This window comes from Salvelinus alpinus, chromosome 12 (genome assembly GCF_045679555.1).
Source record: "Salvelinus alpinus chromosome 12, SLU_Salpinus.1, whole genome shotgun sequence".
NCBI classification, from domain to species: Eukaryota; Metazoa; Chordata; class Actinopteri; order Salmoniformes; family Salmonidae; genus Salvelinus; species Salvelinus alpinus.
In genome coordinates, this window is record NC_092097.1 from 1411832 (window position 1) to 1427724 (window position 15893).

The window sequence follows — 15893 nt, forward strand, 5'->3', positions numbered from 1 at the left end:
ATGTTTTACCTTGAATTCTGGGGGCACTTGAGCTCCAAATCCAAAGGCAGGGAAGAGTTTGTCACTGAGAAAGCAGATAAAACAACATGAGATCTGAGTAGACTATCACAATGACAGAGGAAACATGAAAACATTGGACGGATGTTGTCCACTCCTCAATACAAGAGAGGAACACAGTAACAGGGCAAACTTGCCATGTTAGTCCATTTACAGTGCCTTCAGAAATTAGTCACACCCCTTGACCTTTCCCACATTTTGTTGTGTTACAGCCTGAATGTAACATTTATTAAAATGAGATTGTGTCACCTACACACAATTACCCATAATGTCAAAGTTGAAATATGTTTTCAGAAATGTTTACAAATTAATTTTAAAAAATGAAAAGCTGAAATGTCTCGAGTCAAAAAGTATTCAACCCATTTGCCTAAAGCAAATAAGTTAGGCAAATAAGTTCAATAAGTTCATTTGCCTAAATAAGTTCAGGAGTAAAAAGGTTCTTAATAACTGGCATGGACTCACTGTGTGCAATAATAGTGTTTAACATGATTTTTTAATGACTACCTCATCTTGCTACCCCACATATCCCTCAGTCGAGCAGTGAATTTCAAACATATTCAACCACAAAGACCAGGGGTTTTTCCAATGCCTTGCAAAGGGCACCCATTTGTATATGGGTAAAAAGGAAAGAAGCAGACATTGAATATCCCTTTAAACATGGTGTTATTAATTACACTTTGGACGGTGTATCAATACACCCAGTCATTACAAAGATACAGGTATCCTTCCTAGCTCAGTTTCTGGAGAGGAAGGAAGCCCCTCATGGATTTTTACCTTCAGGCCAATTGAAACAGTTCGAGTTTAATGGCTGTGGTAAGAGAAAACTGAGGATGGATCTACAACATTGCAATACTCCCCTATACGACATAGTGATAAGGATGCCCTTGCAGAATTTAAATCAAAAATCAAAAACATGCATCCTGTTTGCAATAAGGCACTAAACTGTAGAAAAATGAGGCAAATAAATGAACTTTATGTTGTGAATACAAGTCGTTGTTTGTGGCAAATCTAACACATCACTGCGTACCACCTCATATTGTCAAGCATGGTGGTGCTTGCATCATGCTATGGGTATGCTTGTCATCAAGGACTAGGCAGTTTTTTGGGATAAAAATAAAAGCACATCAATCCTACCATCCAGCCATGGATATGTCACTCGCCGTGGAAATCGAATGCAGCGACCTCTGGTCGCTTTGGAGCACCTTAAATTACATTTTAGGCAAAAAGGCAAACTCAACACCACCATTCATTGAATCAGATGGCTCATTCATCACAAAACCTACTGGATATTGCCAACTACTTAGATTTTTTCTTTGGCAACATTAGCAAGCTTAGGCATGACATGCCAGCTAAAAACACAGACACTACACATCCAAGTATAATTGACCAAATTATCAAAGACAAGCATTGAAATTTTGAATTCCGTAAAGTGAGTGTGGAAGAGGATCATTTTTTGTTGTGGTCTATCAACAATAACAAGCTACCTGGGTCTGACAACTTGCCACTCCTATTCGCCATCTCTTCAATCTAAGCCTACTAGAAAGTATGTGTCCTCAGGCCTGGAGGGAAGCAAAAGTCATTCCCCTACCCATGAATAGTAAAGCCCCCTTTACTGGCTCAAATAGCCGACCAATCAGCCTGTTACCAACCCTCTGAAAACCTATGGAAAAATTGTGTTTGACCAGATACAATGCTATTTTACAGTAAACAAATTGACAACAGAATTCCAGCATGCTTATAGGGAAGGACAATCAACAAGCACAGCACTTACACAAATGACTGATGATTGGCTGAGAGAAATTGATTATAAAGATTGTGGGAGTTTTTTTGGTGAGACTTCAGTGCGGCTTTTGACATTATTGATCATAGTCTGCTGCTGGGAAAAACGTATGTGTTATGGCTATACTCCCCCTGCTATATTGTTGATGAAGAACTACCTGTCTGACAGAACACAAAAGGGTGTTCTATAATGGAACTTTGAGTAAAGCCTGTGTGCCTGTGTATGTCCACTCAACAGTCACCACTTAAAGAGCTGCAGTCCGTTTTCAGAACGGGTGGCAAAAAACAACAACAGTTAGTGCCAAAACTAAAAGCATTGTATATGGGACAAATCATTCACGAAACCCTAAACCTCAACTAAACCTTGAAATAAATAACGTGGACACTGAGCAAGTTGAGGTATCTAAACTGCTTGGGAGTAACCCTGGACTGTAAACGTGGTCAAAACATGTTAATGCAATCGCAGCCAAGATGGTTTGTCGTCCCTGACGTATTGTTGTCTCTACCTTCTTGCCCTTTGTGCTGTTGAATGTGCCCAATAATGCTTGTGCTGCTGCCATGCTTTGCTGCCATGCTGTGTTGTGGTCTTAGGTCTCTCTTCATGTAGTGTTAGCTATGCAGTGTTACATGGTCAAAACATGTTGATGCAACCGTAGCCAAGATGGTTTGCTGTCTCTACCTTCTTTCCCTTTGTGCTGTTGTATGTGCCCAATAATGATTGTACCATGTTTTGTGCTACTGCCATGCTGTTGTCATGTGTTTTCATGTGTTGCTGCCATGCTATGTTGTCGTCTTAGATTTCTCTCTATGCAGTGTTATGACATGTTGAATGCACCGCGCTCTCTGTTTTACTACAAGACATGCCACCAGAGTTCTCTTCACAATCCCCAAGCCCAGAACAGACGATGGGAGGCTACTATGGGAGTATAAAATCCTCTCACTGTCAACTGCATTTATTTTCAGCAAACTTAACATGTGTAAATATTTGTTTGTGTCAGGATGAGCCTGCAGGAAGGGTACCACATGAGGGAGGAGGATGTCTTCCCTGTAAAGCACAGCGTTGAGATTGAGCTTGTCATTGCAGGCAGTCCGATGATGCTGTGACACACCACCCTAGACCATGACAGACCCTCCACCTCCAAATCGATCCCGCTCCAGTGTACAGGCCTCGGTGTAACGCTTATTTCCTTCGACGATAAACGCAAATCCGACCATCACCCCTGGTGAGACAAAACCGCGACTCATCAGTGAAGAGCACTTTTTGCCAGTCCTGTCTGGTCCAGCGATGGTGGGTCTGTGCCCATTGGCGATGCTGTTACCGGTGACGTCTGGTGAGGACCTGCCTTACATCAGGCCTACAAGCCCTCAGTCCAGCGTCTCTCAGTGTATTGCGGACAGTCTGAGCACTGATGGAGGGATTGTGCGTCCCTGGTGTAACTCGGGCAGTTGTTGTTGCCATCCTGTACCTGTCCCGCAGGTGTGATGTTCGGATGTACTGATCTTGTATAGGCGTTGTTACACGTGGTCTGCCACTGCGAGGATGATCAGCTGTCCATCCTGTCTCCCTGTAGCGCTGTCTTAGGCGTCTCACAGTACAGACATTGCAATTTATTGCCATGGCCACATCTGCAGTCCTCATGCCTAAGGCACGTTCACGCAGATGAGCAAGGACCCTGGGCATTTTTATTTGGGTGTTTTTCAGAGTCAGTAGAAAGGCCTCTTTAGTGTCCTAAGTTTTCATAACTGTGACCTTAATTGCCTATCGTCTGTAAGCTGTTAGTGTCTTAACGACCGTTCCACATGTGCATGTTCATTAATTGTTTATGGTTCATTGAACAAGCATGGGAACGTCTATTAATTTACTCATGGCCTCTTCCCTCTTGGGCGTTCTACAGAGCAGAAAGAGTGTTCTTCTTACGTGTCATAGTCCTGGACCACCAGGCCCACTGACCAGGTGGCCGCCAGGTACTGGTTCAGACCGTCAGGACTCAGGTAATGCAGGGACTGTGGGGATCGAGGGTCGCCGTTTGACCCAGTGAAGTCAATGCCCACCTTAGAGAAATATAGGAACCCTGAGTGATGAAGTCCAATTGGCACAAAAAATATAAAATACTAATTTAAAATAAGCAATGTTTAAACGATGTAGCCATTGATTCTTAAAAAGGGCAATTCCGCCACATTTCATACTCATTATTTATCTCCAGCACCAAACCAGTGTCTACATACGTGAAAACAACACGGTTCTATGATCTGTGGTTAGAAGTCAAGTGGCTGCCCTCCACAAGACAATCAGCAGACTTCCTCACTGGGTTAATGCGGAAGACACATTTCAGTTGAATGCATTCAGTTGTACAACTAGCTAGATATCCCCCTTTCCCTCCCTCCCTTCCTTCCATCCATCCATCCTCTGACCAGCTCACAGGGTAGGATTAAAAGAAAGAAAGTAAGACAGTGGTCCCACTTACAGTGACTTTCAAAACCTGCAACGAGTTTCTAGCCAGAGCGAGGGTATTTTATTGCTCCCCATGTCACAGTGCTTCTAAAATGTTTTAACTTTTGATGGCGTCTTCGGGTAGAACTTCATAGTTTTTCGGCACAATGTAGAAATGCACCGTTTTCACATATGTAAACACTGGTATTGTGCTGGAGATACTTAAAAAGGAGGTTGAAAAATTATTAAATTGCCCTTTGTTCCGGAGTTCCAAATTAAGCAGCAGCAGCTGAAAAGATGAGCTCCTACAAATATTGAAATTTAAATGTTTTTTTAGAGTAAAGTACATCGGGAAAAAATCAAAAGAAAACTGCAAACTGAATAGGAGACCAAACAAGCAGCAAACAAAGAAGAAAGGCTTTTGAAAAAGTAACAATTTTTCATAAAATTATACCGTTTTCTTAGCTAGCTAAGTTGTTTACCTGTTGCTAGGCAGTTGCTAGGGACATTCCTGAAAGAAGCTAGCTAGCTAACAAGGAGTGTCTAGTTGGCAGAAGAGAAGAAGGGACAAAGTGGGACAAAATAAGGACAGAAGAAAAGGGAAAGGGGACATTAAGGTGAAGCAGTCCTCTAAAGACACAAAAGACAATAATACAAGAAACAACACTTCTATTGCCTCTCCCTCTACGATACGCACTTCCGGTTTGGTTTGGAGCGAGTAGTTGCATTCCGCTTTGCTCCACAGGTAGTATTACAGGTAGTATTACATTTCATTTCATTACAGTACAACAGTTTGATTTGTTTGATCTTAGCTGGCTACATAGCCGTCTTTGTATCCAAGATAATTGTGTAGTCTGGAGTAATTGTCGAGGTTACCTAGCCAGTTAGAGGTTACCTAGCCAGCTACACTTTCAAACAAAGTCAACAACGCAGCCACTGCTAGCTAGCCTATTTCACCAGCCAGCAGTACTATATCATTTTAGTCAATAAGATTTTTTGCAACGTAAGCTTAACTTTCTGAACATTCGAGACGTGTAGTCCACTTGTCATTCCAATCTCCTTTGCATTAGCGTAGCCTCTTCTGTAGCCTGTCAACTATGTGTCTGTCTATCCCTGTTCTCTCCTCTCTGCACAGACCATACAAACGCTTCACACCGCGTGGCCGCTGCTACTCTAACCTGGTGGTCCCAGCGCGCACGACCCACGTGGAGTTCCAGGTCTCAGGCAGCCTCTGGAACTGCCGATCTGCGGCCAACAAGGCAGAGTTCATCTCAGCCTATGCTTCCCTCCAGTCCCTCGACTTCTTGGCACTGACGGAAACATGGATTACCACTGATAACACTGCTACTCCTACTGCTCTCTCCTCGTCTGCCCACGTGTTCTCGCACACCCCGAGAGCTTCTGGTCAGCGGGGTGGTGGCACTGGGATCCTCATCTCTCCCAAGTGGACATTCTCTCTTTCTCCCCTGACCCATCTGTCTATCGCCTCCTTTGAATTCCATGCTGTCACAGTTACCAGCCCTTTCAAGCTTAACATCCTTATCATTTATCGCCCTCCAGGTTCCCTTGGAGAGTTCATCAATGAGCTTGACGCCCTGATAAGTTCCTTTCCTGAGGATGGCTCACCTCTCACAGTTCTGGGTGACTTTAACCTCCCCACGTCTACCTTTGACTCATTCCTCTCTGCCTCCTTCTTTCCACTCCTCTCCTCTTTTGACCTCACCCTCTCACCTTCCCCCCCTACTCACAAGGCAGGCAATACGCTTGACCTCATCTTTACTAGATGCTGTTCTTCCACTAATCTCATTGCAACTCCCCTCCAAGTCTCCGACCACTACCTTGTATCCTTTTCCCTCTCGCTCTCATCCAACACTTCCCACACTGCCCCTACTCGGATGGTATCGCGCCGTCCCAACCTTCGCTCTCTCTCCTCTTCCATCCTATCATCTCTTCCCTCTGCTCAAACCTTCTCCAACCTATCTCCTGATTCTGCCTCCTCAACCCTCCTCTCCTCCCTTTCTGCATCCTTTGACTCTCTATGTCCCCTATCCTCCAGGCCGGCTCGGTCCTCCCCTCCTGCTCCGTGGCTCGACGACTCATTGCGAGCTCACAGAACAGGGCTCCGGGCAGCCGAGCGGAAATGGAGGAAAACTCGCCTACCTGCGGACCTGGCATCCTTTCACTACCTCTTCTCTACATTCTCCTCTTCTGTCTCTGCTGCTAAAGCCAATTTCTACCACTCTAAATTCCAAGCATCTGCCTCTAACCCTAGGAAGCTCTTTGCCACCTTCTCCTCCCTCCTGAATCCTCCTCCCCCTCCTCCCCCCTCCTCCCTCTCTGCTGATGACTTCGTCAACCATTTTGAAAAGAAGGTCGACGACATCCGATCCTCGTTTGCTAAGTCAAACGACACCGCTGGTTCTGCTCACACTGCCCTACCCTGTGCTTTGACCTCTTTCTCCCCTCTCTCTCCAGATGAAATCTCGCGTCTTGTGACGGCCGGCCGCCCAACAACCTGCCCGCTTGACCCTATCCCCTCCTCTCTTCTCCAGACCATTTCCGGAGACCTTCTCCCTTACCTCACCTCGCTCATCAACTCATCCTTGACCGCTGGCTACGTCCCTTCCGTCTTCAAGAGAGCGAGAGTTGCACCCCTTCTGAAAAAACCTACACTCGATCCCTCCGATGTCAACAACTACAGACCAGTATCCCTTCTTTCTTTTCTCTCCAAAACTCTTGAACGTGCCGTCCTTGGCCAGCTCTCCTGCTATCTCTCTCAGAATGACCTTCTTGATCCAAATCAGTCAGGTTTCAAGACTAGTCATTCAACTGAGACTGCTCTTCTCTGTGTCACGGAGGCGCTCCGCACTGCTAAAGCTAACTCTCTCTCCTCTGCTCTCATCCTTCTAGACCTATCGGCTGCCTTTGATACTGTGAACCATCATATCCTCCTCTCCACCCTCTCCGAGCTGGGCATCTCCGGCGCGGCCCACGCTTGGATTGCGTCCTACCTGACAGGTCGCTCCTACCAGGTGGCGTGGCGAGAATCTGTCTCCGCACCACGTGCTCTCACCACTGGTGTCCCCCAGGGCTCTGTTCTAGGCCCTCTCCTATTCTCGCTATACACCAAGTCACTTGGCTCTGTCATATCCTCACATGGTCTCTCCTATCATTGCTATGCAGACGACACACAATTAATCTTCTCCTTTCCCCCCTCTGATAACCAGGTGGTGAATCGCATCTCTGCATGTCTGGCAGACATATCAGTGTGGATGACGGATCACCACCTCAAGCTGAACCTCGGCAAGACGGAGCTGCTCTTCCTCCCGGGGAAGGACTGCCCGTTCCATGATCTCGCCATCACGGTTGACAACTCCATTGTGTCCTCCTCCCAGAGTGCTAAGAACCTTGGCGTGATCCTGGACAACACCCTGTCGTTCTCAACTAACATCAAGGCGGTGACCCGTTCCTGTAGGTTCATGCTCTACAACATTCGCAGAGTACGACCCTGCCTCACGCAGGAAGCGGCGCAGGTCCTAATCCAGGCACTTGTCATCTCCCGTCTGGATTACTGCAACTCGCTGTTGGCTGGGCTCCCTGCCTGTGCCATTAAACCCCTACAACTCATCCAGAACGCCGCAGCCCGTCTGGTGTTCAACTTTCCCAAGTTCTCTCACGTCACCCCGCTCCTCCGCTCTCTCCACTGGCTTCCAGTTGAAGCTCGCATCCGCTACAAGACCATGGTGCTTGCCTACGGAGCTGTGAGGGGAACGGCACCTCCGTACCTTCAGGCTCTGATCAGGCCCTACACCCAAACAAGGGCACTGCGTTCATCCACCTCTGGCCTGCTCGCCTCCCTACCTCTGAGGAAGTACAGTTCCCGCTCAGCCCAGTCAAAACTGTTCGCTGCTCTGGCACCCCAATGGTGGAACAAACTCCCTCACGACGCCAGGTCAGCGGAGTCAATCACCACCTTCCGGAGACACCTGAAACCCCACCTCTTTAAGGAATACCTAGGATATGATAAAGTAATCCTTCTAACCCCCCCCCCTTAAAAGAGTTAGATGCACTATTGTAAAGTGGTTGTTCCACTGGATATCATAAGGTGAATGCACCAATTTGTAAGTCGCTCTGGATAAGAGCGTCTGCTAAATGACTTAAATGTAAATGTAAATGTCTTTAAAGAATATAACATGTAAATACCTTACGATCTTAGTCCATTTGTCATACCCCATCCGAACCCAAAATATAAGCTTGTTTTACGCCATTCTTTATAATCAATGTAATTGTAAACAAAAACTGTACTCAGTCTATGATTTTGAGTGGTTACATTTCCACAGCCCCACCCCTCAGCTGTTTACCAAGACAAATGGTGGGGTGTTTTTTTGAATCCCGGATTGCCCCTTTAACTTATCTTCATTAGTGCATTTTCAATCCATCAATTATAATGCTTGAGTTTTGGACATTAACTAATAAGCACAACATCAACCTATTATTTCTGATTGTGTCTGAAGCGCTTGCACTTACCGTAAAATTTATTTGGCAACCTCCCATGACATAGTCCAGGAATGTGTACCGTGCCTGTATCTAGAGGGAAATTATAAATAGCTTTAGAAGTAACACAATTTAGAAGGTAGAATCTAAGGGCTAATGATAAGCTACTGTGCAATGAATTATAACCTACCTGGCAGCCCTTGACACTGATTATTCCAGAGTTTTTGTAACTCTTCTTCTTCTGCTTCTCTGGATGGACACAGTCAAACTCCACCTGATTAAACGTCAATAAAAAAGGTTTAATATAAACCTAACTCAAATAATAAACTACCTTCACCATGATTAGATAAATGAGGTGGAAACCCTTTACATTAAGTTGCTCAGATCTTATACAGTGCATTCGGAAAGTATTCAGACCCCTTCCCTTTTTCTACATTTTGTTACATTACAGCCTTATTCTTAAATATGTTCCTCATCAATCTACACACAATACCCCATAATGACAAAGTGAAAACAGGTTATACTTTTTCGCAAATTAATATATGAATACATATATTAACATGTATGTATTTACATATGTATTCTGACCCTTTGCTATGAGACTCGAAATTGAGCTCAGATGCATCCTGTTTCCATTCAGCATCCTTGAGATGTTTGAACAACTTGGAGTCCACTTGAAGTAAATTCAATTGATTGGACATGATTTGGAAAGGCACACACCTGTCTATATAAGGTCCCACAGTTGACAGTGCATGTCAGAGCAAAAACCAAGCCATGAGGTCAAAGGAATTGTCCGTAGAGCTCCAAGACAGGATTGTGTCGAGGCACAGATCTGGGGAAGGGTACCAAAACATTTCCGAAGCATTGAAAGTCCCAAAGAACACAGTGACCTCCATCATTCATAAATGTAAGAAGTTTGGAACCACCGAGACTCTTCCTAGAGTTAGCTGCCGAGACAAACTTAGCAATCGGTGGAGAAGGGCCTTGGTCAGGAGGGTGACCAAGAACCCAATGGTCACTCTGACAGAGCTCTTGAGTTCCTCTGTGGAGATGGGAGACCCTTCCAGAAGGACAACCATCTCTGCAGCACCACCAATCAGGCCTTTATGGTAGAGTGGCCAGATGGAAGCCACTCCTCAGTAAAAGGCACATGACAGCACGCTTGGAGTTTGCCAAAAGGCACCTAAAGGACTCTCCGACCATGAGAAACAAGATTCTCTGGTCTGATTAAACCAAGATTGAACTCTTTGGCCTGAATGCCAAGCGTCATGTCTGGAGGAAACCTGGCACCATCCCTACGGTGAAGCATGGTGGTGGCAGCATCATGCTGTGGGGATGTTTTTCAGCAGCAGGGACTGGGAGACTAGTCAGATTGAGGGTAAGATGAACAGAGCAAAGTACAAAGAGATCCTTGATGAAAAACTTCTCCAGAGCACTAAGGAGCTTAGACTGGGGCGAAGGTTCACCTTCCAACAGGACAACAACCCTAAGCACACAGCCAAGACAATGTAGGAGTGGCTGCGGGACAAGTCTCAAATGTCCTTGAAGGGCCCAGCCAGAGCCCGGAATTGAAACCGATCTAACATCTTTGGAGAGACCTGAAAATAGCTGTGCAGCGACACTCCCCAACCAACCTGACAGAACTTGAGAGGACCTGCAGAGAAGAATAGAGGTCGACCGATTAAATCGGAATGGCCGATTAATTAGGGCCGACTTCAAGTTTCCATAACAATCGGTAATCAGCATTTTTGGACACCGATTATGGCCGATTACATTGCACTCCACGAGGAGACTGCGTGGCAGGCTGACTACCTGTTACGCGAGTGCAGTAAGGAGCCAAGTTAAGTTACTAGCTAGCATTAAACTTATCTTATAAAAAACAATCTTAACATAATCACTAGTTAAACTAGTAATATCATCAACCATGTGTAGTTATCTAGCTTATCCAGCGTTGCATATAATCGATGCGGTGCCTGTTTATTTTATCATCGAACCACAGCCTACTTCGCCAAATGGGTGATGATTTAACAAGCGCATTCGCGAAAAAAGCACTGTTGTTGCACCAATGTGTACCTAACCATGAACATCAATGCCTTATTTTAAAATCAATACACAAGTATATATTTTTTAAACCTGCATATTTAGTTAATATTGCCTGCTAACATGAATTTCTTTTAACTAGGGAAATTGTGTCACATCTCTTGCGTTCTGTGCAAGCAGAGTCAGGGTATATGCAGCAGTTTGGGTCGCCTGGCTCGTTGCGAACTGTGTGAAGACCATTTCTTCCTAACAAAGACCGTAATTAATTTGCCAGAATTGTACATAATTATGACATAACATTGAAGGATGTGCAATGTAACAGCAATATTTAGACTTAGGGATGCCACCCGTTAGATAAAATACGGAACGGTTCCGTATTTCACTGAAAGAATAAATGTTTTGTTTTCGAAATGATCGTTTCCGGATTCGACCATATTAATGACCTAAGGCTCGTATTTCTGTGTGTTATTATAATTATAATTAAGTCTAGATATTTGATAGAGCAGTCTGACTGAGCGGTGGTAGGCAGCAGCAGGCTCGTAAGCATTCATTCAAACAGCACTTTCCTGCATTTGCCAGCAGCTCTTCGCTGTGCTTCAAGCATTGCACTGTTTATGACTTCAAGCCTATCAACTCCCGAGGTTAGGCTGGCAATACTAAAGTGCCTATAAGAACATCCAATAGTCAAAAGGTATATGAAATACAAATGGTATAGAGAAATACTCCTATAATTTCTATAATTAAAAGGAACCACCAGCTTTCATATGTTCTTATGTTCTGAGCAAGGAACTTAAACGTTAGCTTTCTTACATGGCACATATTGCACTTTTACTTTCTCCAACACTTTGTTTTTGCATTATTTAAACCAAATTGAACATGTTTCATTATTTATTTGAGACTGAATAGATTTTATTGATGTATTATATTAAGTTAAAATTCATTCATTCATTCAGTATTGTTGTAATTGTCATTATTACAAATATATATATATCTCTCGACCGATTTAATTGGTATCGGCTTTTTTTGTCTTCCAATAATCGGTATCGGCGTTGAAAAATCATATTCGGTCGACTTCTAGAGAAGAATGGTATAAACTCCCCAAATACAGGTGTGCCAAGCTTGTAACGTCATACCGAAGAAGACTCGAGGCTGTAATCGATGCCAAAGGTGCTAAAACAAGATACTGAGTAAAGGGTCTGAATACTTATGCAAATGTAATATTTCAGTTAGATTTTAAATAAGTGTGCAAACCCAACTGAAAAACAGTTTTCTTGGTCATTAAAAAGTATTTCATCCATTTCAGAATAAGGCTGTAATGTAACAAAATGTGGAAAAAGTCAAGGGGTCTGAATACTTTCCAAACGCAATGTAAAACATATGATATTTATACTGTAAAAGGCACATAGAACAATAATTCAATTGTAAACAGAAACTGTCCCAATTTGTAAATAGTGAAGTTTGTGTAATTATAATTACACAGAAAACTTTAAAAATGCACGTAACATGGTATCTTTACAACTTAATGTCAAGTGGGACCCATAAAGAGACAGAAACTTAATAGTAAGGTAACCAAAAAGTTAAAGATTGCTAGAAGAAAAAGGAAGATATGGTCTCACCGGCAAACCAGCTTTCTGTAGCTCCGACACATTAGTTTGGAAAACACCGATAAGTTCATGCGAGCCATCACTATCATAATCAGAGCAGTGGACCTGGCGAAGAAAGAGGGACAGGAGAGGGAGTTTAAGAGAGAAGAAAGGACGGAGAGGGGTTCCCTTAGGCTCGCTGGACGGTCTTTAGCATGCAAAAGCTGGGCGGTTGTGCAAGTAAACTCGCCTATAATATCTGAACTTGTGTCTTTGTCCTTATCGTAACACGTGACCTGCCAGTAACATAACAAAAGGGCTGTAGGTTAAGTCAAAAAGGTACACACAACTTTGAGGAACTCTCATTTTCCCCATAACATAGTAGTCACAATATCTGTCATTCAACAGGTTCTATAGGACACCATAAGTTTTTTTGGGAGGTCTCTACATGATTTGCTTGGGTGGGTATGTGGTCTAAATGCCATGGTCTTTTACCTTGATTGGTTTGCTCATGTCACAATTGCAGAATGTTTGCAAAGCCACACTGAATTTCTTCCATGATGGACTCAGATTATTCTTGATAACCTAAAAAAAAAAAAGTAAAAAAGTTTTTTTTTACAAAATGGCTGAGAGCAACACGTCACAACAAATAGAAATTACAAATTGTACTATGCCAAAATAACAATACAGACAAATTAGAAGGTCAGGCACGATACGCTTTACCATAAAACAAATTCCACTTTATTAGAGAATGTTTCAAGCACACCGTTCAAGTCAAAGTAACTTCATCAGAAAGATAATAAAAAATACAGTATCGGTAGCTGTGTCCCTGATTGGCCTCGGAGTAATGGGCGGGTGGAAAGAAGTGAGTGTATCAAAAGAAATGGGCGTGGCGAAAGAGCACCGTTATTGGATGGTCTCTTGATTGAACGTTGTTATCACTGCTCAGAAGAGTATCCTATTTTGTTCCCTCTCCTTTAGGAAATGCATGGAGGTTAACTAACTGCCAAAAGCAGTTTTAATTACATACACAACTCAAACTTTTATGAAAGCAAACATGACAAATTATTACCGGTACACTATTCATCATGAACATCCGAAGAGTATTTTATTCAGTCTCCTAGTCAATTTCCTTGAGGAAATGCATGACTGCTAAAGAGGATGAGTTCACATGAAAAAAAATAAAAAAATACGCAATCGTGATGAAACATGAAGATGTGTAATCTAATTTTAATTTCCTGATATCAAAATGTCTTGATATCAGACGGTAGGCTATTTCTGCCAGCAAACTTCTAGCCGGGCAGGCAAACCAATAGGTCTACCCTTGCGCAAGCTTGCTATTGGTGTTTAGAAATGGGACATTGACAAGTTTAACCTTCAACATTAGGCACAGTAACCTACACAACCGCAATGAAACGTGATAATGTAAAATGTTCACAACACCAAATGGTACGAGCATTTACAAATTGGGCTGCCCCGACAAAAAAAAAAATATTGTTCGACCGAAAGTCGTCTGTTCTTTCGACCCATCAATTTCTGTACATTTTTCTAACGTGTAGTTTTCCATATAAAATAAAATCAACTGTACACATTGAGCTTGTCTGACCATTTAAGCTTACAGTTTGATGCCTCAAGAGGGCGCCAGAGATCTAGATAACCAGAAGAAAAAACCTTAACCATCCTACCGCTCCTGTTGGCTTTCACAGACTCTTGCCATTACTCTCCAGAAGTTGCCAGTAATAGGCTACATGAGGAGTAGGCAACCTTCCTCATGTGAACGCCAATTTATCTTACCATTTCTACCGATCTGCGTGCCAGTTACGGTATTCATATGCACATTTTCGTTAAACAGTTTAATTAAAATGTATAATAACATTTCAAAATCATTGTCATGTGGATAATCAAAATTCTATCAAAAATGAAATACCTAAAAAGTTACTTATATTGCCAACTATGTAAAGATAGCCTACATAAAGCCAAATAAATACATTGCAGCCTGCAAGTAGAAAATATCCTGATGAAAATAAACATCCTATAAATCACATTAGCTATACATGGCCTGTCTGCAAAGAACTTGAAACTTTGTATCAACTATTAACTTGGGTCCAGCCTGAAGCTTGCACTAGCGAACTTGCAACATCACATAAAATATTCTGTGCCCTCAGAGTTTAGCATGCCAGTGAGCTCTGGACAGACACAGCTGTAGGCTGTTTGCTCAAGGGATAAGAATCCATGCTTGAATTTGGCAGGAGCTCATAGAATAAACTTGTTTCTCACAAGTGTGGCATAGGTTCTGCTCTCTGCAAACAATGTGTCCACTCAGACAATGAGAACAGGAAGACTATTATTATTATTATTATAATTACAATATTGAATGCATTAAAATAAGTGACCATAACCAAAGTAGCAAACATTGTAGATTACAAATTACAGGAATTAACAGTAAATGTACGACTGGTGATATATGTAATGGGGAATTAATATACACTAACGATGAAATGCAAACAATTCACACTACGAAGTTATTAAACAATGAATGTGCACAAATTGGCGGGAGAGAGCGCATTCTGGAGAGAGAAGTGCATTCTGGGCGCATGGTCAATCCGACATCTGCATTGGCCATGCAGCATTTACGGTGGTATGGCCTAAGCAGAAGTCAGGGCATTCATACTACTTGTGCTTCGCGGAGCAGTGCAGAGCTGTTGTCAAGGAAGTGAGTTTATACAGGATGTACCGCCCCCAACTACCGTCAACCAATCATGTCAATGCGGAGCTATACAGAGCCCTCCGCATTGTTACACAATTTAGGAGGCGCATGGCAATGCGGTAAAGAGTTTGATTTGGCCTCCGCATGCCTCTAGAGGCTCCACAATTGCGTCACACCCTCCATATGGAGCCTCCGTCCACATTTTCAAACCGAACAAAAATTGGCTTTTAGTCTAGGCTTCTGCAATGCATTAGTTCAGATATATATATATCTGTATGCACACAGTACCAGTCAAAAGTTTGTACACACCTGCTCTTTCAAGGGTTTTTCTTAATTTTACTATTTCCTACATTGTAGAATAAGTGAAGACATTAAAACTATGAAATAACACACAAGTGTTAAACAAATCAAAATATATTTTACATTTGAGATTCTTCAAAGTAGCCACCCTTTGCACACTCTTGGCATTCTCTCAACCAGCTTCACCTGGAATGCTTTTCAGTCTTGAAGGAGTTCCCACATACACTGAGCACTTGTTGGCTGCTTTTCCTTCACTCTGCGGTCCTACTCATTCAAAATCATCTCAACTGGGTTGAGGTCGGGTGATTGTGGAGGCCACAATTGATTGTGGAGGTGTGTTGGGTCATTGTCCTGTGAAAAAAAAATGATAGCCCCACTAAGCACAAACCAGATGGGATGGTGTATCGCTGCAGAATGCTGTGGTAGCCATGCTGGTTAAGTGTGCCTTCAATTCTAAATACATCACAGACAGTATCACTAGCAAAGCACCCCCACAGAATCA

At 43.1% G+C, this 15893-nt stretch overlaps 1 protein-coding gene across 5 annotated transcripts in view; it reads right to left on the minus strand.

Annotated features, from left to right (window-relative positions):
- Positions 1 to 15893, minus strand: part of cpne1 (copine I) — a 62127-nt gene that overhangs the window by 22467 nt on the left and 23767 nt on the right. For all 5 annotated transcript variants that reach the window (XM_071334666.1, XM_071334661.1, XM_071334662.1 and 2 more), the window contains 6 exons: positions 12880 to 12969; positions 12418 to 12510; positions 8952 to 9035; positions 8795 to 8854; positions 3755 to 3888; positions 10 to 64 (listed from right to left, as the gene is read on the minus strand). In XM_071334666.1, coding sequence (XP_071190767.1) covers positions 10 to 64; positions 3755 to 3888; positions 8795 to 8854; positions 8952 to 9035; positions 12418 to 12510; positions 12880 to 12969 — 516 coding nt within the window. The remainder of the gene's footprint in view (positions 1 to 9; positions 65 to 3754; positions 3889 to 8794; positions 8855 to 8951; positions 9036 to 12417; positions 12511 to 12879; positions 12970 to 15893) is intronic.